At 41.4% G+C, this 26,347-nt stretch overlaps 1 protein-coding gene across 2 annotated transcripts in view; it reads left to right on the top strand.

Annotated features, from left to right (window-relative positions):
• The window catches only part of MAN2A1 (mannosidase alpha class 2A member 1), a 205,422-nt gene that overhangs the window by 85,701 nt on the left and 93,374 nt on the right, over window positions 1–26,347 (top strand). For both annotated transcript variants that reach the window (XM_055430247.2, XM_088838425.1), the window contains exons 5-9: window positions 2,048–2,175; window positions 9,404–9,577; window positions 12,180–12,366; window positions 15,971–16,148; window positions 23,678–23,880. In XM_055430247.2, the coding sequence (XP_055286222.2) occupies window positions 2,048–2,175; window positions 9,404–9,577; window positions 12,180–12,366; window positions 15,971–16,148; window positions 23,678–23,880 (870 nt within the window). The remainder of the gene's footprint in view (window positions 1–2,047; window positions 2,176–9,403; window positions 9,578–12,179; window positions 12,367–15,970; window positions 16,149–23,677; window positions 23,881–26,347) is intronic.

The following is a 26,347-nucleotide window of genomic DNA, read 5'->3' as shown; positions in this document are numbered from 1 at the left end:
AGGCCTCAGTGGATAACGTTTTCCATATCCCGTAGGTTTTAAGACTTTGTATTTTTGTTATCTTTCTGTAATGATGTTGTTTTTAAATGCCATGTACTCAGTGAGTGATATAAACACATTGTAAATTTCAGTTTTCTAATAAAAAATAAATTAAAAAAAATAATCACTGTGTACAGATAAGAATTCAATCTCTAATCTCAGTAGTATCTCAGGCATCATGGGAAGGGGGAAGGGGTAAAGTATTCACTAATGGAGTTGAAGAAATTTAATATGCGTGATTATTTGTGGGGTTGGCTGTTTCTTGGAGCCCGTTTATGCCTATGGGACAGGAAATATGTAGCAAAATAAAACTGGCAGATATAGGTGAAAAATTCCATTGTCTGAGTGATTTTTATTTTCCATTTAATCTTAATAATATTCAGATTAATTATAGTTTCTATTCTCTGTTCAGGAGAAGCACAGAATTTGTTTTGGCCAGTTTCTTTGTGATGTTTTCCAAAAGATCTGTTTACTGAAATACTGAGCTAAGGAGGTCAAGCTTTTGTATTTGATGGCTAGAGATTAAACTCTAAATCTTTCCTGACATCTCAGGCTTCTAAGTACCGGCCATGTGTATAAGGGGCTGGGGCCGGCCATGGCCTCTAGAGTGTGGCTAAAGCAGGCAAACGGAAAGAGAAGAGGAAGAACGAACCTTTACTGAAGTCCCGTTGGCAGGAAGAGTGGGGCAAAATCGCCTTGGGTTTGCTTGTGTTCTTAAAGAGACAGTTGTTAGGAATTCCCATCTTCTTTCCTGTAAGTTCTGATGTGGGCCTGTGAGAAGCTGAGAATCGAGGTTTGACTGGCTGTTTGGATTTCTTTAGATACAATGATGAACCATCGTATTCTCCGTGTGAGATTGCATTAGTTGGTGATCCCCATGGTAACACGGATGTGATTAGTACCTTTTCATTTTACACAAGGAGATCATTCATTCACTCACTTTTAGAAATTGTGTCCTTATGAATTCTGTCGTCAGCTCTGTGTTTGAAAAATCGGATGTTTTGTTAATGCTGTAGCTTCTCTTATATGCTTTGTAGAAAATTATTTATTCTCTATGCTTCTGGTCTGTTTTAGCTAAATTTGGCTTGATACTTGGCTGTTAAGTTATAGGTGTCCAGTGACGTTTATCCTTATTAAAACTGCGTTTCCTTCTGAAATTTTACAGCATTTTCAAGCCACCTTGTCACACACTCAGAGTCTGTGGGACTTAAGGCGTTGGCTCAAGTTCTTGACATTTATACTTCCTCATGTCGTTTTTCAGATTTTTTATTAGTTGATGATTTTTTTCTTTCTCTGAGAAAGATGTAACATTTTAGTTTCCAGGATGGGGGATCTAGTTGTTTTGTATGGTGTTATGTAAAGGAGCACCCAATGAACAGATGCTGATGATGTTAGAGCTTTTCACTCAATAGTCAAAGATAAACTTTATAGCTTGTGTTATAACTGGCTCTGGAGCAGGGTGCTGTATAATGGGTTCTGTGTTCCCAGAAGCGTGTGATACTACCAGCTTTCCCTTCGTTATCATTACTTTTGTCATTTGCATGATTAACCTATTCATGTCAGAAGTACCACAGTAAATTCTGATTTTTCAGCACAAGTATAATGAAACAAATGCTGTGCTTAACCTGACTGTCCACCAGTAAACACTCATCAAGCATGGACTCTGAGTAAAGTACTTCACTAGGTGCTCAGCCATATCCAGATATAAATGAGACGTGGCTGCTGGCTTCAGAAAGTTGTGTGGGAGATTATATCCTTTATGAAATAGAATTTCCAGAGTTACCTATGTGGCTTTGTCTTTAGGACGAGTTACTTCAGATACTTTACCGTGCATGCTTTATCACCAGTGTCCCAAAGATGAAATTCATTCACTGTGTTTTTTTTTTTTTTAATTAGTGTAAATACTGGTTACATTTCAAGGCTATACCTAATGTTTATGATTTCTTACTTTCTTATTTGAACTTTTCTTAATATATTAATGTAAATTCTTATGTTATTTTCTCCCTAGTTTGCTAGAAAATGGTCAGTTTGAAATTGTGACAGGTGGCTGGGTAATGTCTGATGAAGCTGCTGCACATTATTTTGCCATAATCGACCAACTAATTGAAGGACATCAGTGGCTGGAAAAAAATCTAGGTATGTATCGGTGTCTTTCTCTTTCATGCGAACCGTGCCTGGTGCTGTGCTTAGTCGCTCAGTTGTATCTGACTCTCTGCGACCCCACGGACTGGCCCGCCAGGCTCCTCTGTCCACGGGGATTCTCCAGGCAAGAATACTGGAGTGGGTTGCCATGCCCCCTTCCAGGGGATCTCCCTAAACCAGGGGTCGAACCCAGGTCTCCCACACTGCAGGCAGATTCTTTACTATCTGAGCTACCAGGGAAGCCCAGAAATACTGGAGTGGGTAGCCTGTCCCTTCTCCAGGGGGTCTTCCCAACCCAGGAATCGAATCAGGGTCTCTTGCATTGCAGGCAGATTCTTTGTCAGCTGAGCTATCAGGTAAGCCCTGGTAGCTCATGTGGACTACTTTGTGCAGTTCATTTTGGGAAAGGTGAGATGGGGTCTTTTATTTTTTTAATAATTAATTTTTCTAGGACTGATTATTATTGAATAATTTATTTTTAATTGATTTATCTTTTTTGGGTCATAAACTCAGTTATATAGGTACAACATGGTCACTTTTAGGATCATCTACCTTGTTTCACCTATTATTTTATCAATTTTGTTTATTAATTTTAGTATTTTTTCCTAAGAATATCCCACTGGAATTTTGATCATATATTAGTTAAGACTTGATCACAAACAGCAGAAGCCTAATCAGCTAGGGCAGCTCCAGGGCAGGCTGGGCCCAGGGACTTAGCCCGTGCTGCCTGGGCGCTGTCTTCTGGTTCTGCTTACTTCTGCGTCTTCTCCTGGCGAGTGCAATGGCCAGAGACGGCCAAGGCTCTCTTCTTCCTAGGCTAGCAGGAGGAGTCTGCGAGCAATACCTTACCTAACTGGCCTGCTTTGGGTTAGATGCTTATTTCCGACTCAGTTTTTTGTGGCCAGAGGTATAGGTATAAAAGCGTCTTTTAATTTCATGGCTGCAGTCAGCATCCGCAGTGATTTTGGAGCCCCCAAAAAATAAAGTCTGACACTGTTTCCACTGTTTTCCCATCTATTTCCCATGAAGTGATGGGACCAGATGCCATGATCTTCGTTTTCTGAATGTTGAGTTTTAAGTCAGCTTTTTCACTCTCCTCTTTCACTTTCATCAAGAGACTTTTGAGTTCCTCTTCACTTTCTGCCATAAGGGTCATCTGCATATCTGAGGTTACTGATATTTCTCCTGGCAATCTTGATTCCAGCTTGTGCTTCTTCCAGCCCAGCATTCCTCATGATGTACTCTGCTTTTATGGATGTGTGATTTACATGCAGTGCAACATATAAGTCTTAACTGTGGAGTTCTGACAAATGTATACACCCATGTAACCCCGTTTTCATCATTCTAGAACGTTCCCTCATTCCCTCACCCCCCGAATTTCTCCCTGCAGCCCAGTGCTCTGTGTGGCCCTCACTGTAGATTACTGTCACTTATTTCAGGGATGACACTTTTGGGTCTGACTTCTTTCGTTCACCATAGACTTTTTTCTTATTGTATTATAAGTAACTATCATTTTACATACCGTAAAATTCACTCGCTCAGAGTGTCCAGTAGTTTTTGGTGTTGTCACAGAGTTGTGTAGCTGTAACTACCATCTGTTTTAAAACTGTATCAGCGTCCCTAAAAGGAACCTCTTGTTCATGGATAGTCACACCCCTTCTGACTCCTTCCTTCTCTGACCTAGGCTCCATTTCGTTCCGTTCTGCTCCGTCGCTCAGTCGTGTCCGACTCTATGCGACCCCGTGGACTGTAGCCTACCAGGCTTCTCCGTCCATGGGATTCTCCAGGTGACCACTAATCTTAGTGGAACACACACACACACACGCAGATTTGACTGGTCTGGACATTTCACATAAATGGAATCATCCAGCATGGCCTTTTGTGACTAGCCTTTTTACTTGGCATAATGTTTTCAAGGTTTATCCATAGCGTGTATGAGTGGTTTATTCCTTTTTAATGGCTGAATAATACCCTTGTATGGATATATTATATTTGTTTATCCATTGTTTTTCCGTCTTCAGCTGATGGGCATTTAGATTGCTCTCCTTTTTAGCTATTCTGGGAAATGCTGCTGTGCACATTTGTTAAGTTTTTGTGAGGACAGAAGTTTTCATGTTTTTGGATGTATACATCGGAGTAGAGTTTAATGAACGCATTTGAGAATATTGATTTCCTTATTGTAGCTTTGACTGTATCTTGTAGTGTTCACAGGTTTGTTTGCTAAACAGTTTGGAGCAGCTTGTTTTGGACACTTTTTACATTTGATTTTGGGATACTTTCTAAAATTATTTAGTCTCTGGTTGTTAATTTCTGTTTTTATAAGTTTTATTATGTAAAACTGACCATTGGAAACTTTAAATTTGAGTTTTTAAGGTTATCTTTTGCCTAAAATATGCATTTTGTAACTGTTCTCTGACTCCTCTTAAGTTCTAATATTAGATATATTTGAAATGATCCAATTTTATTAATTATGTTGTTCATATTGCTCATGTTTTGATTTTAGGTCTGTTAGATTTGCCATCACTTACGTCGTATCTTTTACTCTTTTTAATGATTATTTCCTATAACTTTTCTTGCTTTTGCTTTTATATATTTTAACAATCTTATTCTTACATGAAAACACAAAATCTTTCCTGGTTTTATTGACACATGTGCCCTCTTTTTAAATTTTGGATTTTTCTTATACTGCATTTTCCCTTAAATTTGTCACTTAACCCCCTTTTAAAAATATTTACTTATACCAAGAAAAATCCTGGCGAGATACTGGGTTTCCCTCTAAGTCTCTCCGTAGCTTTCACCTCCTTTCCTATAGGTTTTTAAAAATTCTCTCTTTTCTCTGTCATTGCACCCCAGGGATTCTTTAATCTGTTGCAGCTAGGTTGCTCTATCCTGTGTATCAGGTGATTTTGATCGGAAAAGATCACTGGTGATGATAAAATCTCAGACATCACTATAACTTTTCATGTTGGTTTTTATTCTTGTTCATAAGCTTATTCTGCCCTTGTTATTCTGGACAATATATGAAGAAGTGAATTTGCGCAGTCGTGTCTGACTCTTTGCAACCCCATGGACTCTAGCCCACCAGGCTCCTCTGTCCGTGGGGTTTCCCAGGCGAGAGTACTGGAGTGGGCTGCCATGTCCTCCTCCGGGGGATCCTCCCGACCCAGAGACTGAACCCGCACCTCCTTCAGTACTTATAAAAGTTCTTTACAGCTGAACCGCAAGGGAAGCCGGCTCATTGGAGAAGGCCTGATCCTGGCAAAGCCTGAAGGCAGAGGGAAAGGGGCAGCGGAGATGAGATGATTAGGTAGCATCACTGACTCGACGGACGTGAATTTGAGCAAACTCCGGGAGAGAGGAGGACAGAGGAGCCTGGCGTACAGCAGTCCCTCGGGTCGCACAGAACCAGACATAACTGACCAGCAGCATCGCATTCCTAGTGCCTGTTTGTCTTGTAACTGGAAGCTTGTGCCTTTTGACTGCCTTCATCCGATTCCTTCTGCCACTCCCACCTTTGGTGAGCACAGATCTGATCTCTTTGAGTTTGCTGCTTCTGAAGTATAATTGATCTATAACATACGTTCCTGATATACAACATTGTGACTCCGTATTTCCATACGTTTCAAATATGGAATCACATGACTTACTTTGCAGCTGGAAGATCTCCCTTCCCTGTCTCTCTCTTCTTGCCGGTCTCCTCCCTTCTGGAGGCCACCTGTTTATTCTCTGTATCTGTGGCTATTTCTGTTTCGCTGTTCATTTGTTTTTAGCTTCCACATGCAAGTGAAAGCACACATTGTTTGTCTTTTTCTGTCTGACTTCATAGGGCATGTTGCCTCAAGCCTGATAAATGTTGTAAGATTTTGTTCTTTTATATGCCTGAGTAGGGTTCTGCTGTATTTGTCTCTACATATACACGTGTGGGTATGTATATGTGTCCACTGACCCACTGATGGACACTTGGGCTGCTTCTGTATCTTGACTACTGTACGTGATGCTGCTGTGAATGTGGGGTCCGTGTATCTTTTCACGGTGTTTTTGTTTTCTTTAGATTAATTCCCAGGTTTGGGATTGCTGGGCCATATGGTAGTTCTCTTTGAGTTTTCGAGAAGTTTCTGTACTGTTTACTATAGTGACTATACCAGCTTCCATTCCCACCAGCAGTGCAAGGGTCTCTTTTCTCTACGTGTAGTTTCTTTTAACTGAAGTGTGTACAGTATTTTAGACACAGTGCTCTTGTTCACTCAATAGACTATGTAGACGTAACTTTTATAAGTGCTGGGTAACATTTTATTGTGATACTCTCTCTACTGCAGTGGTCTGGAAGTAAACCCTCAGTATCTCTGAGGTATGCCTGTGTGCAATAGCATGTGCGTAGGTTATATGCAAATATTGTACCATTTCATATAAGGAGCTTGACGTCCAAGGATTTTGGTGTTTTCAGGCGTCCTGGAACCAGTCTCCCTTGGATGCCGAGGGATGACTGTGGTTAGAGTCACGTGCGCGTTTTTTGGACCATTTGAGAGTAAGTGGGAGACACCTTGTCTCTTCATCTCTCAGCGTTTCATTGTGTTATTTCCTAAGAAACAGAGATGTTTTCTTAGATAAGCAGAAGATAGTTGTCAAATCAGGAGTTTTAACAATGATAGCACAGTCTAGTTCACAGTATATTCAGATCTTGTCAGTTGTCTTGGTGATGTTCTTCAGTAACAGCTGGTTTTTGCTCTCCCAGCCCAGGATCATGTATGACATCTAGTTGTCGCATCTTTTGTCTCCTTAGCCTGGAACACTCCCTCAGCCTTTCTCTGGATTTCTTAACCTTGATATTTTTGAGGACGTCAGACTTCTGCTGTAGAACGTCTCTCTGTTTGAGTTTTTTCCCTTATCGTTACCTTCAGATCATTTATCTGTCTGATCTGTTCATGTAGTATAACCAAATCTGTTATTTTCCTGGATTGTCACCACAGCTGTTTTCTGTGGGTCCAGTGAATCTTGTCAGAAAGTGCACGTCACCTCTGTGTTCTCATGCTGGTGGTGCTGTGTGATCAGTTATGTCTTAAGTTTCTTCTCTGTACTTTACGTTTACCCTCTTTGTGGGAGATACATTGAGAATAGGTAAAATTCCTCATCAAACTTTAGTATTTTAGCTTTAGGATCTGTTGATGACTTTCTGACTCCACCATTCCTTCTGTAACTATTGTTTTGTTGTTGTTTAGTTGCTACGTCTGACTCTTTTGTGACCCCATGGACTGTAGTCTGCCAGGCTCCTCTGTCCGTGGGATTTCCCAGCAGAGAATACTGGAGTGGATTGCCATTTCCTTCTCCAAGGGATCTTCCTGACCCAGGGATCAACCCACATCTCCTGCATTAGCAGGCAATTCTTTACTGCTAAGCTACCAGGGAAGACCTAATTATTTGTTAGCATTTTACTAAAAGGAAGAGCTTTCTTTTTTACTTCTTATTTGTGAGCTTGTGGGTTTTATTTTTTTCAGTGGGTTCTAGTCCAGTTCTACTGTTCTTTCTCTTGATGCCCCAGTTGTCCCACATTTGGCCAATGGAAGCCCCTTCAAGCTATCTCCTGATTTATTTTTATATAATATGTTTCCACGACTCTTTGGCCATTTCTTTACTTTATGCCCCAAAGAATCTCTTCTAGGGTTATCTTGTACTTTCCCAGTCTCAGCTCTGAAATAAACTGTTTCTCTGAGGTTATTATAGAGCATAGCATTTAGAGGTCAAAATCTAGGAGCAAAGTTCTGCTAATTGATACTGAAGTGCTACTGCATCTAGGCCTTCCTAGTGCAGTGAGCTCGGAAGTGTGTGTGTACACACACACACACACATATATGGTTTGTTTAAATATATATGCATGTTTGTGTGTTTGTGTGTTTATTTGTGTATTTATTCATAAGTTAGTACTACTATCTCCTATTTCAATTCAGGGTCCAATCTACTCTCACATTTATAGGAACTCTTTTGCAGTTCCTTCTCTCAAAATATAAAACCTGGCTACTTTACCTAACTAGTTTGCTCAGTCTTGAAATTCATGAGTTTCAGAGTTGCTAAACCTATGCTACCACAGAAAAACCCAAATTACTAAATAGGTTCAAGATTTCTTTACAGTTTTTTGGAGGTAACTCCCATATGTGGACTGGGCAGGCGTCCTGGGGCAGCTTCTTTGAGTTTTGGTGTGCACTCTTGGTTCTCTGACAGGTCAGCGTTTCCTTCTCCGTCTCCTTTGCTGGCGTCATCATCAGTATTCTGCAGCGTTCTCTCTGTTTTCTTTTCTGTTATTCTATATGAACACCTTGCATGGGAATCTTTACAGCTATAATCAGGATCATGATTAACTCATTTGTGTGATCCTGGGCCAGTGTAATCCTTTCTTACCCTTCGGTGTATGGAAAGTGCTCAATAGATGTTTTGAGTGAAAAAGACGCGCAGTTAGATTACTTACGTCAGTGTATACGTAGCATATAGAAGCCTTCCTTGAGAATCCTGAATAAGTGAAATATTTGCATACTGCCCAATGAATAATCTTATTTCATTAATTCTAACCTGTACATTCATTATGTTGGTTTTTTATATGTTATCCTCTGTGAAATTGAGGTGTATCTTTTGTCCTTTACCAGAATTGGTGTGAGTCAGGTGTGAAAAAGTCTGTTGATTCCTTCTTGATAGCAAGTGCCAGCGTCAGAATGTCTTAAGACTTATACTGGCATAACAGCACAGTTATTTTGGCCAGTGCTGCTACTGTATTATATGATTTGGCACTGCGATATAAAAGAGAGCCTAAAATCCCTTAATGTTGGGATTGGAGGGTACAAGTGGAAATGACTTAGGCTAGTTCTCTGTGTTGTGTAACAGCAAGTTGCAGCTTATGCAGCTCCACAGAAGACAAGACTGTTAGCTCCCAGAGGGCAGTGACTTGGTCCTGTGTGTTTATCGGGCTCCACTGACTGCAGCAGCTTTCTATCCGATGACAGAGTGCTCACTTTAGCTCCAGCCGATTCACTTCCAGTGTGAGTCACCCTGCCTGGGAGGACGGCCGGGGCAGAAGTCTCCTCTCAGGGGGTCTTGCAGGGAGTCTCACTAAGGGTGCTCTGGGCAGCCCTTTATCTTGGAACCCGGGAGACCAGGGAGCTCGCGTGGGTCTGAATGTGTTGTGACTTCTTTTTCATTTGTCAATTAAAAAAGTAACACTTATTTTCTTTATCAACAGGAGTGAAACCTCGTTCTGCTTGGGCTGTCGACCCGTTTGGACATTCACCAACAATGGCTTATCTTCTAAATCGTGCTGGATTTTCTCACATGCTTATTCAGAGAGTTCATTATTCAATTAAAAAACATTTTGCATTGCATAAAACACTGGAGTTTTTTTGGAGACAAAATTGGGGTATGTAGGGTTAGGTGAAAGTGGAAGATCTTACTTGACCTAGATATTATTTCACAGGGGTTATGACCTCTTGCTGTTACGGGTTTTATTCAGCGTGTCAGTCTTGAGAATCAGGTTGCTTAAAGATACACATAATTATTTTTTCAATATAATTGTGTCAGGAGTCTTTTAAGCATTGGTAAAAATATTTATCTATAGAGCATGGTAGATTCTTTTAAGCCTAAAGGAAGTAAACAAAATAAGAAATTAGTCTTTTGCAACTAGTACTTTCATTTGATTCTATTTTAAAATGTACCCATTTTACCACAAAATTGATTGCAGTAGAACTGATGTTTATTTAGTCGCTAAGGCACGTCCGACTTTTTTGCGACCCCATGGACTGTAGCTCTCTGGACTCCTCTGTCTATGGAATTTTCCAGGCAAGAATCCTGGAGTGCATTGCCATTTCCTTCTCCAGGGGATCTTCCTGACCCAGGGACTGAACCTGTGGCTCTGCTGCGACTCCTGTGTAGCCGGCTGATCCTTTACCACTGAGTCACTGGGGAATCTCTGCCGGTGTTTCTTCCTTCTGCCTCTGCTGTCTCTGTATCTAGTTAGAATTGCCTTTTAAAACCTTCCTCTTGCCCTCCTGGCACAGCTGTCCTGTTTCCCATGTCACTTGTTTTCACACTGTTCTTGGTACCCAGGGGATCCATGGATGTACGCCTCCAGCTCTGTACTGGCCGAGGGGTGATTCGGACCTCCTGAGAGGCCTCTGTCTTTCCCACCCCCAGGCCACTGTCTGCTCACATACCTTTGTTTAGCGAGTCCTTATCATGGGGCATGCATTGTGTCACATGCTTTATGTTCATTCTCTCACTGAACCTTTGTAATTATTGCTCAGTTAGGCTCTGTTGTTATAGGACCTTTTAAATGGCGAAAAGCGGAGGCCATCTGCCACAACTCATACAGGTGACAGGTACGAAGCCTCGATCTAAACCCAGGTCTGTGGTCTTCCGAGGCCTAGGCCCCCTGACCCCCAGCATCTGCTGTTCACCCATTGCTGCATTACATCATGCTTGTCTCTCTGTGTAATCTGGACCCTCATTGAGTGTTTGAGCAGCATCGTTTGTAAATCCAGACAGGATCTTTCTCATGGGCACTGTTGTTTCTTCAAAAGGAAGCATATTAACTGTATAACTTATTATCCTGGAAAACTGAGCCTGTAGGGCAAACAGGAGCTTGTGGGGATTGCATCCTATATGATTTTATCCGATGCTTAGGAGCATATTAATTTTTGTAGAAAAAGGATTATTTATTTGAGGAAGCCCTACTTAAATTATTGCTTACATTCAAATTGCTTATAAATATCAGTTGGCATAAAATTAACACTTTTATGCACCTAATACTATGCTAAGAAGAAATACAGAAAACTTCCTTGCCTGTAAAATTCTAGTCTTAATTTGATAAAAGACTGCCACCACCAAATGCAGCAGATAAACTGAAATGTGTAACTGAGCTGCTAAATAGTCTGGCGGGCCTGCCTGATGTATTTGGACTAAATAGTGTGGTGAGCCTGCCCGATGTATTTGGACTAAATAGTGTGGTGGGCCTGCCCGGTGTATTTGGACATGTTCCTGGAAAATGATGTTTTGGAATTAAGGTGAGCTTCTTTGTTCTGGTTGTTAATTAAGCAGTTGTTTTCAAATTTTTTAAATGTATATGGTGCTTGTTTGTTTTTTCTTATTGTCTGTCTGTATTATAAAAGCAATACAGTGCTGAGAATTGTAGATCTGTATGTAGAGAGGAAGAGGTATTTACAGGTCAGAATTAAAAAGCAAAAAAAATGGCCATTTTTAACTCTTATTAAAGCCCTTCCATTTTACTTTGTGGGAGGCTTCTTACCTCTGGAGGGCAGTGATGTCAGCACATACTGGCATTGAGTTTTCAATTAAAAACAATTCTCTGTTGGGAAGCAGTACTCGTTTTCTGTACCTTTTTTGTTTGCTTTGTTTTGATTCTTCTCTTTGCTTTTGAAAGGTATTTTTACTTTTCCTCTGCCTCCAAGGAGAGTAGTCAAACTGGCTCTTCATTGGTAAGGGGCCCTCTACACACTCTGCTGAGTGCCCTTATTTCTCGTCACGGCAAGACGAGTATTTCCCCAGTATTTTCACGAGCCCTTCCCTCTCTGTCTCTGATTCTCCCGGTCCCCCGTCTTGCTGCCTTGTGTTCTTCACACCCAGCCTCTGCAGCTGCTGGTCCCTCTCAGAGTCCCTGCTCCCGAGGCAGGTGCAGATGCGGCAGGCGCTGGCAGCCAGGGGTGGCCGTAACTTTGGATGCGCTGGTTGTAACTTGTGCTCGTTTATATCCTTCCAGGTCAGCAGATGCTGCTTTAGGACGGGGCCTTTCTGTTTCAGTCAAGGTCAGACAGGGACTGAGACGCAGGAGTCTTCCTTCTGGCCGGTGGCCGTTGCATGCTGCTGGGGCGTGTGGACTCTCAGTTAGAGGGGTTGTTGCTTTAGGGTGGGGCTTGCAATGTGTATGTGTGAAGCAGTGGCATTTTGAAAGTTAGGGGATGAAATCTGTAAATTTACACCGGTCTGTCTATTGCTCTTTGTTGTAGATCTGGGATCTGTCACAGACATTTTTTGCCATATGATGCCCTTCTACAGCTACGACATCCCCCACACTTGTGGACCTGATCCTAAAATATGCTGCCAGTTTGATTTTAAACGGCTTCCTGGAGGCAGATATGGTTGTCCCTGGGGAGTCCCCCCAGAAACAATATACCCTGGAAATCTCCAGAACAGGTATGAAAAGATGCATAAGTCAACATCTTGAACAAGTGAGCATCAGTGGCTTGTTGCTGAAGGGTGGTATAAATGGGCTTTGGTAGCCAATATTATCCTTACTCAAGGCATTCATTCAAAAGAAACTTAAAGCAGCTGAAAAATGCCGGAGCCTTGCCCGTTTGTCTCCTGTGTTATAACTTAATGGAAAGTGAACAATAGTAGATCAATGTACAGCGGATAACCTATTATACACTGTTATTATGATCTCCTTTGCCTTTATTATAAAAGCCTCCTACTGTGTTTGATTGATTTCGTATACTTTTGTTGATAATAAAACTTATGGTCTCTATGGTATAAATGGGTAAGAAAAGCAGCCCAGTTACACTGAAACGGATTGCATAGAGTGTCATCGTCTGTCCCTTGATAACCATCTCAGGGATGCTGAGCGCTTCCCAGCTCTGATGGACACATGGCTTTGCGTCCTTCTGATGCTTTTGACTTACTGAAAACTTTAATTAGGAATATTTATTCTTAAAAATTGTTAATTAAAAAATCAGGAAATGAATTACTTGTTTTTTCTTAGAAGAAAACTGTCCTAAAGATGGAAGCACCTCATTAAACCAAGCTACCTATACTTCTAATTCTGGTGCTTTTAAAAGTTTAATTTCTTTACTGTAAAATTAATGGTATATAACACACTAAAGTAAAACACTGTGTTGTAATATAAGACACTCAGCTCTGCTAAAAAAATAGTGTAGCCTTTTAAATAAAGTAAGATTGTTGCTCTGTGCTCAATAAAATCTATTTTTTAAAAAGTGTGTGTGAGGATGAAGGTATGATTTGGGTCTCCTTGCACTGATTGAGTCCTTGTGGCGATAAAGGAAATATTGCAGTGTGAGTCTCTCCCTGTGGCAGACATAAAAGTATCTTAGCATGGCAGTCTTCTTAAAGTCATGGATCCTTTATATATATATCAAAATCAGGCTTTTATAGTTGTTTTGAAAAAAAGTATCCCAAGATTTGGGATCTGTTTGGTTTCCTTTTTTTTTTTTTGGTTCTTGGAGCGGTGAAGAGCCTGAACAGCATAAGAGGACAATTCAGTCACTGTGTTGCAGAGGCATGGTGGAAAGGGGTGCTGGTGAGCTGGTCAGGGTCGGGGATCCTCACCTGCCTTCTCGGGAGAACAGCTGTTTGCTGCTCAGTGGGGTTTGCACGCCTCCTCTGTACTCCAGTGTTCAGGGGCACTGGGGCACTTCTTGCAGGCTAGCTCAGGGAATGCCCGTGCACCCAGCTGGTGCGAGGCCCTCTTTTCCTCTCTCGGGTGCTGCTGAGAGCGCCTGAAAGCCATTCTGTGCACTCCTGTTGGTGGTCGTGGGGCCCTTCAGAGACCCCCGACCCCTCAGAGCACGCTGTGTGTTCTTTCAGTCCCCGTGACTCTGAAAGGGGCTTCCAGGCACCAGGGCCATACGGACAAATGAATCTGGATAATGCTTGCTGCTGCTAAGTCACTTCAGTCGTGTCCGACTCTGTGTGACCCCATAGACAGAAGCCCACCAGGCTCCCCCGTCCCTGGGATTCTCCAGGCAAGAACACTGGAGTGGGTTGCCACTTCCTTCTCCAAGGATAATGCTTGTGCAGACCTTTCGTTGTTGTTTAGCTTATAAGTCTTGAAGTCTTTGTGCTGCTGGTTACTTCTCGTGCAGATGTCACCTTCTTGTGATGTTCAGAGATCAAACACGGGCATTCCAGCTTAATGGCACTGGATTTTTCAATACCCTAAAGAAAATGATTTTTAACTATCACGTACAGGTGATGCATTCAGCATGTTTAGTTTGTCAGGTTTCTCTACTTTGAAGATAAACTCCATTCTTTATCAAGTTTGGTTTTAGGTCTGCTGCTGCTACTGCTAAGTTGCGTCAGTCGTGTCCGACTCTGTGCGACCCCATAGATGGCAGCCCAGCGAATTGCAGCTGCACGTCTTTACGTGTGATGTTGATCGATGCCTTTGTCATAAGTTTGTCATGTGTGTCGTGAGTGTCCACTCCCCAGGTTGGCAGTGTGGTTCATTGGCTTTCCCAGCACGGACACTGTCTGAGCGGGAGCCTGGGAGCCGGGGCGGGTGCTGTGCGGAAAAGGCACTTGCTCCGGGTCTGTGCTTGCTCCCCTCTTCCGTGCTGCACGCAGACACGTGCGGAGCGCGGTGCATCCAGCAGGAAGCCTTGGGGCGCGTTCTCGTCTGGTTCCCTGGAGGACCTCTGGGTGCTCATTTATGCTTTCTCTTTATCTCTGATGTATGTACACATTTTCCCTCTTGTTTCTTTGGGTCTTACACACCTTCCTGTGTCATTAATCTCATTGTATGTGTGCTTCTTAATTATAAGTAATAATTTAAAATTGCTTTTTGGAAAATATGGAATATTAGTAAATTACTAATAAAAATCAAGTTCTATATTGAATATATAGAATATATCTATATATTGAATATGTTTCAGGAAACTAAGTATTATATGTTAAGTAAGACTATTATGGTTGTATTTTACTCACCAAGTTATTAAATTTTTGCTAATTTAATATTTGCAGAACAATTTCAGAGACCATCAGTATAAAAAGAGCATATGAGATTCTAAATTTAGTTCCGTGTTTTTTCATAGTTTCTGTAAAATGCCTCTTTCCATCGCTGATGTTCTTTGAGATTTCTTCATAAATTTTTATGTCGTGAATTAGAGTCTGCTTCTGGATAATCCTTGAAGTGAAAATTGGAATACTGAGTAAAAAAGCGTACTCGTCATCTATCACTGTTCTTTTAAGCTTTGGCACTAGAAATATGGAGAACTCCTCAGGGTTCATCTGCTTGTTTAATTTCACTTTCAGAAGCTCTTCCTCTTACTTTGTGTTCCCAGACTTTCTCAAATGGGGCCCCAATTCAGCGTCTCCCAAAAGGTTTTCTGCAGAGTATAAGTAAATGAAGTATAGAAGCTTATCAGCACATTGTATTTAGCTGTCCTTTTGAGTCATGGGTTAGGGCCCAGAGAGACAGAAACCAAAATAGCTCATGCAGTTCCTTAGCTGTATCTGTTGATCAGTATGAAGGACACTGTGACAGACACTCAGATTATTGATGGAAGATATTGAGTGAGTTGGTTTTCTTCCTTTAGACAAGGAATTACGGTTCTATAATCGGCTTCAATTTATGTTTAATTAGACAATTTTAGATTAACTTAGAGAAAGGGATATTAAGTCAAAGCAGGCGTCAGAGTTCATGTAGATGAGAAATCCTGTCTTCTTGGACTAAATTGTTTTGTGACACAGGCTTCCTGGAAGTCAGTCTGTGTGGCTGACCTTTAGGAGGGCACTGATGCCCTCAGCAATTATATGCCAAAGCCGTCGTGTGACTTCATTTCTCTAAGGGTATTCCATTGAAAAGCTATGGGGTTTTTCCCTCTGATAAGAAGTGATGACTGTTTTAAAGGGATGGTGAAAATTGGTGTAGTGGTCTCAGAGACTCTGCCTCGTGAAGCGTGCTGGGCCAGAGCACAGGCCAAGCGTGTGGCCTTTCCTTCGCCGCAGCGCGCTGTGTGGCACGTGGCCCCGCGATGTCAGTGCGCTCCTGTGCCTCTTGCAGGGCCGAGATGCTGCTGGACCAGTACCGGAAGAAGTCAAAGCTGTTCCGCACCACAGTTGTCCTGGCCCCGCTGGGAGACGATTTCCGCTACACTGAACGCACCGAATGGGATCATCAGTTCAAGAATTACCAGCTGCTTTTTGATTACATGAATTCTCATTCTCAGTATAATGTTCAGGTAATGAAAAAATACTTTATCGTGATACTGTGTTTGAAGGTGAGCCTTCATTGTCCCAGGAGGCTGAGACACAGCGGCCTTAGCGTCTTTGTCCCGCTTCTAGTATGTCTTAAATATGTAGTTCTTCTGTGAAAGTGTGACTCAGGAAGGGGAAAGTTACCTTACGCTGCAGTGCCATTTCTGAAGTTACCCCTTTGTTACCACGCATTGAGGATATGTGGTTGAAAACGTGTGCCTGCTGAGTTGTGGGGTCCATTTTCCGGGAGGCCCTGTTTCCCTGCTCACGCTGCAGGTTTGCTGTTTCTCTCAGTCGCTTCCTGTGACTTAGGCGTGTGACTGGCAGATGCAGACGCACCTGTCAAGAAGTTTGCAAATGTCTTATATCCAGAGACTGCACTCACATTTTTCTTAGACGAGGAGTCTTCTGCAAGTAATGATTCGTCTGTCATTCTTGCTCTTTCCCCCTCTGGAAACTTTAGGGTGCACCCTAAAGCTTTGAGAACAGCGTAGATTCCTGCCCACCGCCACTGCTGCCCAGCGTCCGTGGCTCAGCTGCAGCGCTCATCAGTTCAAGGCCACCGTGTCTCCACTGCACTCACTGCTCTCTCACTCCGCTCGGAGTTTGCAGCAATCTCAGAGCGCGTGTGTTTCTGTCTATAGCCATTTTGTTACGTATCTAAGTGATAAGGACACTGTGGAAAAACATGATCGTAATACAGTGATCACATCTGAAAGATTAACAGTAATATCATGTATCCAGACACATTCCAATTTTACTCATCTCAAAAGCATTTTAACAGATGGGTTACGTGAGTGAGGACTTTAGCAAGAGTCATGCACTGGACCCTATATGAGAAAGCTAATTATCCAACAAGTGCGTTACGTTCACACACAGAACTTTTAGACGGTGAAATGCTGTGAAAATACTGTGGAGAGGAAGTGGCATTGACTGCGGGGTGGGGGTGGGGGGGTAAATTCAAGCGCATTAAGGAAAACCACGCAGGACTGAACAGATGAGTAAGCGTAAATAAAACAGGGCGATGCAGGATATTTAACACTGAATTTCAACCACGTTACAGACTTTGAGTATTGAACCCGTGTTTAAATCATCTCTGTGCTTTCCTCCAGGAGAAAGTGCATGCAGGACAACTGATTAGAGGAGTGTGTGTGTATCTCTAAATACACCTGCTTGGGGAATGGTTTTGAGGTCTGCAGAAGGACCCATCGCATGACTCTGAAGAATTTAATCCTGTGTTCAGTATTGCACCTCTTTCCTCCTTTGCCCACTAGAAAAATCTTTAAAGTACTTTGAAAAGTTAATGTGTCATGTACATAGGAGTGCACAGACCATTAAGTATACAGAGAATATTTTCAAGTTTTAAAACACCCATGTAATATTAAAAAGGAGATACATATATATATGTGTGTGTATAACTGAGTCACTTTGCTGTATAGCAGAGATTGGCATAACATTGTAAACCAAATATACTTCATTTGAAAGTAAAAAAGCAAAACACTATGTAACCACTATCCAATATGTAGAACATCGCTAGCCTTCCAAGTCGTTACCAGTTCTGCAAGAGTACCCGTTGCTCTCCTGTCTGCCGTTTACTTGGAGGATGACTGCGTGCACTCTCATGTTGGCTTCTGCCCTCTGGCGGCGTGCCTCGGCCGTGGGTGTGTGTCTGTCCCCTTCGCGCTGAACCTCCCTCCTTCCTCCCACCCCGTCCCACTCTTCTCGGTTGTATCTCTGTGATTTCTGTTGCCTGTTTTTGAACTTTGTGAGAAGGGAATCTGAATTATGTGTTACTTTGTGTCTCAGTTTTTTGCTGCACATTATGGTTTGAAATTCATGCACTGTTGCGTGTTACATGGAACATGTATCATGTGACGTCATAAACACACCACCATTTATCCATTCTGCTGACGGACACTTGGGTTGTTCCCAGCTCTGGCTTGTTTCAGGTAACGCTGCATTGACCGTTTTGTGCAGGGCATGTGTCTGAGTTTATGGGCTGCAAGATGGAGTGGCGTTTTGGGGTGATTGGGCATGCGTATGTTCACCTTCAGTGGATACTGTCACACAAAATCCAAAGTGGATCCGCTGGGTCCTGCGTCCTGTGACAGGTTCGGTCGCCCCACTTCCTTACTCAGACTCGTATTCTCAGAACTTTTTTTTCTCCTTTTATGATGGATGTGATGGTTTTATTTTGTATTTCCAGTAGTTAATGAGGTTGAGTCTCTTCATAAGTTTATTGCCATTTGGGTATCCTCTTCTGAGCAGCGCTAAGTCTTTTGATGATTATTTTATTAAATTGGGTCGTCTGTCTTTTTCCTAACCATTTATATTTCTCTTATGTATTTTGGATTGAGTCTTTTTTCAGATAAAAGTTATGCAAATGTTATCTCCCAGTATGTAGCCTGTGTTTTCTCTCTCTTAATGCTATCTTTTGATGAACAGAAATTCTTAATTTTAATGGAATCTTATGGTTAGTGCTTGTTATGTTTTGCTTAAGAAACTTTTATTTACCCAGGGTCATCAAAATCTATTTCTTATGAAGCTGTACTCTGGAAGTGCTGTTGTTCTACCTTCAACATTTAGGTCTATAGTATGTCTGGAATCAGTCCAGTTCAGTTGCTCAGTCGTGTCCAGCTCTTTGCGACCCCATGAACCGCAGCATGCCAGGCCTTCCTGTCCATCACCAACTCCTGGAGCTCACTCAAACTAATGTCCGCCCAGTCAGTGATGCCATCCAGCCATCTCATCCTCTGTCGTCCCCTTCTCTTCCTGCCCTCAATCTTTCCCAGCATCAGGGTCTTTTCAAATGAGTCAGCTCTTCGCATGAGGTGGCCAAAATATTGGAGCTCCAGCATCAGTCCTTCGAATGAATATTCAGGACTGATCTCCTTTAGGATGGACTGGTTTGATCTCCTTGCAGTCCAAGGGACTCTCAAGCATCTTCTCCAACACCACAGTTCAAAAGCATCAGTTCTTCAGCTCTCAGCTTTCTTTATAGCCCAACTCTCACATTCGTACATGACTATTGGAAAACCTATAGCCTTGACAAGATGGACCTTTGTTGGCAAAGTAATGTGTCTGCTTTTTAATCATGTTTGGAATAGATTGTTGTTTATTGTCTGAGGGGAGGCATCAAGATACTTTTTGCCCATGTGAGTATCAAGCACCATTTATTGAAAAGACCATAGTTTTCCTGTTTCTATGCAGTGTCATCTTTGTTATTAATCATGAGTGGAGATGAATTCACGTGTGGGTCTGTGTCTAGACTTTCTACTTGCTTTTGTCTATTTGACTAGTTTCATACTTTCAGCTTCATAGTAGATCTTACTATCTGGTAGTGAGTCTTCTAGTTTTGTTCTTCTCTTCAGCACTCTGCCTTCTTTATGGTCCAACCCTCACTTCCATAGATTGACTGTTGGAAAAACCTTAGCTTTGAGTATATGGACCTTGGTCAACAGAGTGTTACCTACCTTTGCTTTTTAATATGCTGTCTAAGTTTGTAATAGCTTTTCTTCCAAGGAGCAAGCGTCTTTTAATTTCATGGCTGCAGTCACTGTCTGCAGTGACTTTGGAGCCCAAGAAAATAAAGTCTTTTACTGTTTCTGTTTTTTCCCCTTCTGTTTGCCTTGAAGATGGGACTGGATGCCATGACCTTCATTTTTTGAATGTTGAGTTTTAAGGCAGCTTTTTTGCTCTCCTCTTTCACCTTCGTCAAGAGGTTCTTTAGTTGTTCTTCACTTTCTGCTGTAAGGGTGGTGTCATCTGCATATCTGAGGTTATTGATTTCCTTTATTTCAAGAATTTTTGTCCTTCAAATCCTGGCTGCTTTGAGGGCCCTTAGATATCTTCAAACATTTTTTTCTCTGTATTAAAACTTGTTTGTCTAGTTGTATCTGTTCTCTGTGAGTTTAAAGTTGCTTAATCAAGCTGAAAGTGTAAGCTTATTTTCTTCTAATGAAAGGACAAGGAAAAATAAGCAAGTGGATTCAGGTGACTGAGAAACTGACACTGGACTAGCTCAGTCAGCTGGCTTGCTGTTGATCCTGAAGGCAGTGGCAAGCCACTCCAGTACTATTGCCTAGAAAATCCCATGGATGGAGGAGCCTGGTAGGCTGTAGTCCATGGGGTCGCTAAGGGTCGGACATGACTGAGCGACTTCACTTTCACTTTTTACTTTCACACATTGGAGAAGGAAATGGCAACCCACTCCAGTGTTCTTGCCTGGAGAATCCCAGGGACGGGGGAGCCTGGTGGGCTTCCGTCTATGGGGTCACACAGAGTCGGACACGACTGAAGTGACTTAGCAGCAGCAGCAGCAGCAACCTTTCCTGTCCTGGCAGAGGCGTTTAATGTTGTGTTTAAGATTGACGTTATGTTTAAGATTATTTGTTGCCTTTTAGTGTAAAACATTTAAATATTTTTGGTATCCCAAATACTTTATTTGAGCTACCAAGAGAATATACAAAAATTTACTTTAAATAATTTTTTTTTTTTGAAACTAGCATTGATAGAGGATTATATTTCAGTCCTTTAAGTTTGTGAGAAAGCTCATCAGGTCACTTACGTCAACTTTGCTCTGGGATGTTGCCAAGAAGAAAATATTTTCATTCTGGGTAGTACCAAAAATTAACTGAAGTATTTTAAAAAGGGTGTACTCTCTTTTTGATACTTTCTAGAATGTCACAGATCCCTACAATTTGAAACTGAAAGTGATTTTTGTTATCTGATAGCGATCCCTTATTATGTAGATGAGGAAGTGAAAGTGAAAGTCCCTCAATTGTGTCTGACTCTGTGCGACCCCATGGACTATACAGTCCCCAGAGAGTTCTCCAGGCCAGAACACTGGAGTGGGCAGCCTGTCCCTTCTCCAGGGGATCTTCCCAATCCAGGGATCGAACCAAGGTCTCCTGCATGGCAGGAGGATTCTTTACCAGCCGAGCCACAAGGGAAGCCCCGTATGGATGAGGAAAGGGAGACTCAGAACTACGGAGGCGAGTGACTGTTTCACCACCGTCGTTAGGCGCACGTCCCTGACTGCCTCTGTCCGTGTTGGGCCTGAAGTCCACGCTGTGTCCCTGTGTTTGTGACCCTCGACCCCTGTGTGTTCACCCAGCCTCTGCTTCCTAGGAAAGAGATGGGGAGTAATACTTAGTATTAAATATTGACTGAAGTATATTGAGAGACCGATTTGCTGTTAACCCTCTAAAGTGCTTTGCTTTTTACTTTGTTTATAATTTTATTGAAATATGATTGATGTATATCGCTGTTTCTGTTTAAGGTGTATATTAGCAGCATAATGTTTTGACTTAGCTATATTGTGGAATGATGACCACAGTAAGCTTAGTTGGCAGCTGTCATCTTGTGCAGACAAAATAGAAGAAGAAGAACTCTTTCCCTTGTGATGAGGGCTGTGTGGATCTACTTTCTTTGCCGTTGCCGTGTGCCCTGTTCAGCAGTGCTAACTGTAGACGTCGTGTTGGGGATATCACAGTCCTGGTCCTTGCCCTCTTTTAACTGGAAGTTTGGACCTTTCGGCCCCTTTGGCCAGTGCCTCTTCCCAGCGCCTGCCTCTGCTCTTTTCCTGAGCTGTTCATTTTCGTTATATTTCACGTGTAAGTGAGGTCATATAGTATTTATCCTTCTCTTTATCTACTTGGCATAATGTCCTCTAGTGAAGTGCTTTGCTTTAACAGTTATTTAATTCTCTGAGCATTTTCTGGTAAGCACATAATTATTCCTATTATATTTTAGGAGACAGGCACAAATAGATTAACTTGCCCAAGAAAAACTGTATTTGGTGAAGCCAAGATTAGAGTAGATAATATAGTTTAAAACTGCTTTTCTTAGTGGTACTGATGGGCGTATTTGCAGGGCCGGAATAGAGAGAAGGACATGGAGACCGGACTGTGGACACGGTGGGGAGGACGGGGTGGGCACCTTGAGGGGAGCGCTGACGTGTGCACATCACCATGTGCAAAGTAGGCGCTCATGGGAAGCTGCTGTCGGCAGGGAGCCCAGCCTGCTCTGTGATGCGCTGGGCGGGGGGACGGGGGACACGCGTGTGCCTACAGGGTTTCACCTTACTGTGCAGCAGAAACCGGCACAAAATGTCAGACGGTCATCCTCCAAGTAAAAATGGATGTACGAAGTTCACTTTTAAAAAGCTGCTTTGCTTTAATGTAAGCATAAGGACTTGGAATAATCATCCATTTTGCTGTTACAAAACTTACTATATCACAGATTATGAAAACTTACATTTGTCTTACTAATATCATTGTTGTGTTATATTTTGCCTTTGCAGTGGTGGAGTAAGAGCCAAAACTTACACCTTTATTTTCCAGTCGTGTTTCTAAGCATTTTACTTAGAATCCTATGGAGACGTGCAGAAGCATCGTGTAATGTGCTCAAAACTGTGTGTTAAATAAGTGGTGGAGAGAGCATCCAAACCCACGTTGTCAGGATCCAGCTTCTGTGCTGCTCTCAGTAACTGCTGGAGCGCCGCTAACTGGTTTTGACTACTTGAATTATTTTTCTGCCACATTGAATCAAAATGGCTCTCAGTATCTGTGTGTGTATTATATGTATTGGGTTGGCCAGAAAGGTCATTTGGGTTTCGTTACATCTTATGGAAAAACTCAAATTAACTCACTTACCACATACATATGTGTGTCTCTGTATAAGATCAGAAACAAAAAAATTAGCATCTTTTTAAAAAGAACACGTTCCCTATTTAATTGTCTATTTACTTCTATCAACACTGCCTTTCAATATATGTTTATGAAGTCTTGTATAATGTTTCTTTTTTCCTTTGATTTATAGACTAGTTTGAGATCATAAAAATGGATTTATGTGCCGGTAATTTGAGTCATTAGTCAGAAAAGCGTTTTCATTTGAGCAGTCAACCTTGCGATTCTCACCCCCTTTTCTGTTCTACTACTATTGTTCCCCGTTACCTACTGGTAGAGAAAGTCCTTTTTTTTTTTTATTTTAAATGACCTGCTCTTCTTAAAGTTTCTCTTTTCTCCTTTGTAAGCATACAGACTTGGAGAGCGGAGGCCAGAGGAGAATATGTGCATATGATATGTGGAAATGCTTAATAGCTAACAGAGCTGTTCTTCCAGATTGCTGGAACATGCACTTAAAATAAACGCCTTTTATTTCTGCTGTTTCCCCTGCTTGCCATTCTTCTCTGGATGCCGTAGCCCGATCCTTGCACACTTGGAGATTGTAGAAATATATAAGGAGTTTTCAGAGTTTGTAGCTCTGATTAACACTTCTAACTGCTTACATGTGCAAGTTTTCTCTTAGTTTTTGGGACTTGATGCAAGTAAAGGACAGTCACTGCGTGCTCTTCCCCCGAAATGAAGTAAACCTGAGCTAAATATTTATGCTAATTTGGAGGCATGCCTTCAATACTTATCAGGGACTTTTCCTTTCAGCACTAAAAGTAATTTTAAGGTACAGATGAATGTGTGAATAAATGAAATGTAACTTTTTTTTTCCCCAATAGATACAGTTTGGGACTTTATCAGATTATTTTGATGCACTAGAAAAAGAAGCTTCAGCCAATAGTAGGAATAGTCAATCAATATTCCCTGTTCTAAGTGGAGATTTTTTCACTTATGCTGACCGAGATGATCATTACTGGAGTGGCTATTTTACATCAAGACCCTTTTACAAACGAATGGATAGGATATTGGAATCCCATTTAAGGTACATTTACCTTTAGATAGCTACATTTATTTTTTCACTTCTTTTATGTTATCATAACCTGTCTGTAGAGTTTTGCATAGTATACAGCATTTATGTTGTATATGTTAGGATGTGTTTAATGTAACTGTGAAATTTTAATGCAATCAGAGCTATATCTTCAGAAATAATCAGATTTTTACAAGGGTTTTGCTCTTGAAGGAAAAACAGTTTAAGTAATTAGGTTTTCTGAGAGTTGTACTCAATATTTTATATTTTTCTGACTGACTCCCTGTATTACCTGCGCACTGCAGTAGCATTCAGCGGCATCACTGTGTGCCTGCAGGCCGGGAGCCTGGCCAGCTGGGTTACGGAAGCGGGAGCAGGGGTCAGAAGGAGCAGACAGGCTCTTAGCCGCCGGGGGCAGGCCGCAAAGTCCATCCTCTGAGACAGCTCTATTCATATTTGGGAGGACTGGGGACTCCATCGCAGCTCTTGTTTTAAAACACATTTCTGTAGATATGGTTTTCTGCTTAAAGAAGAAAATTTAAGAGATAGGACCTGATGGAGGCAGCATGATTGGTTGAAAAAATAAACTGATATGGAGAAGACAGAAAAAGTCAATAGAAGAGACACGAAAGCACTCTGCACACCTGCATTCCCAGTTCTTTTCGATAACCATCCAGTAGGCCTTTCTGTAGTGGGAGATACTCAGTTCTCTGCTCTGTTTGTGCAGCATAGGAGCCACTAGCTACGTGTAGCCAGACCACTTGGAATGTGACCAGAGAGACTGAGGAACTGAATTCTCAGTTTTATTTAATTTTAATGTACATAGCCACATGTGGCTGCTGCTGCTGCTGCTAAGTCGCTTCAGTCATGTCTGACTCTGTGCGACCCCATAGATGGCAGCCCACTAGGCTCACCCATCCCTGGGATTCTCCAGGCAAGAACACTGGAGTGGGTTGCCATTGCCTTCTCCAATATGTGAAAGTGAAAAGTGAAGTCACTCAGTCGTGCCTGACTCGTAGCGACCCCATGGACTGCAGCCCACCAGGCTCCTCCGTCCATGGGATTTTCTAGGCAAGAGTACTGGACTGGCTTGCCATTGCCTTCTCCGCACATGTGGTTAGCGGCTATCATAGTGGAGAGCACTGCTCTAAACAGCTGAGTCTCACTGTTTTTAGATGTTCAGAAACCATCCCAAGAGAATCCTGTGGCTATCTCTATATGTGTAGCTCAGGAGAGTAACTTTCATGATGAATTCATTGTCCACTCAGTTCAAACTATGAAATCATGATGATTATTTTCATGATGAATCTTGGTGTTAAAAACAGTAAGTTATCTGAAGCCTCCCTCTTGTCTGTACTAATGGGTATTAGGTATATATGGGGCAGTATTTTCTCAACGCCATCAGTTTCTCTAAGTTTTGTGCTTTGGTGTAGTGGTGTGTGTTTATTATTTTTGCTGTTTCTGTGATACTGTTTCCACAAACTAACAGTAACTTACTAAAAAACCCTAACCTTTGACTGTTTGAGGGGATAGTCATTAATGTACCAGATGAATGTGTATTATTATATTTATAACAAAGTACTCATATATTATAGAGATTTCTGCATCCTTAACCAATAGAATGTTAGTTATCTGTTATGTTATTCTAAGCTATCTATGATAAGAACAGAACAAATACTGTATAATGTAGAAATTCTTTTGGGCCACTGCATAATTTTTAAGTGTCAAGTATCTTTTGGTGGCTTAAAGTTATGAGTATTGGTTCAGTCTTATTGTACTTATTTAAGGTGCTACTTGAATATATTACTACTGATAATGTATTTTGAAAATTCTCCTGCTTTATAATTAAACAATAAACCGTATAGTAATTTGAATTTCAAAATAATTAATTTATTTGAAACTAAGTTTATTATGTGAAAAGTTATATTTGATCCTTAACTCATTTGTAAAAATAGGTATATAAATTAGAAAAGTACAAAAAAGAAAATATTCTTAAAATCCACTTTTTTAATATTTTGTAATATTTGGAATATTTATGTGTATATGTACTCTTTCAGTAATTTGCTCTGGATATGTATGCCTACATACATATAATTTCCTTAATTCCAATATAGGGATTCTCATGCCGTCAAGAAGGCTTATAATTTTAAAAAGTAGATATTAAATTTGTTTCTGTTTTTAAAAAGTAGAGATTAAATATTTAGTGTCTTCAAAAATTCAAAGGAATTCTTTTTTAAAAAGAGCAGTTTGAATCTCTTCTTTTTTCCTGATATCTTGATACATTTTCATGCTGCCTTGATTTTACTCTCCATCATCCTAACGTTTGTCATAAAGATCCTTATGTTTTTCACTCCTTCAAGCTGTGTCTCTTTTTAAAGAACTTTTCAGAAACCTATCCGGAACCATATCCTTGGATGGAAAAATTTAAAGGTGAAAGTTATGAACTCCTATATTCTTGCTGAAAACTGTTCTTAAGCTAAAG

The sequence above is a fragment of the Moschus berezovskii genome, chromosome 8, assembly GCF_049115385.1.
Source record: "Moschus berezovskii isolate FMDL1 chromosome 8, NW_MosBer_1.0, whole genome shotgun sequence".
NCBI lineage: Eukaryota > Metazoa > Chordata > Mammalia > Artiodactyla > Moschidae > Moschus > Moschus berezovskii.
This window is presented reverse-complemented; position numbering and strand designations above follow the sequence as displayed.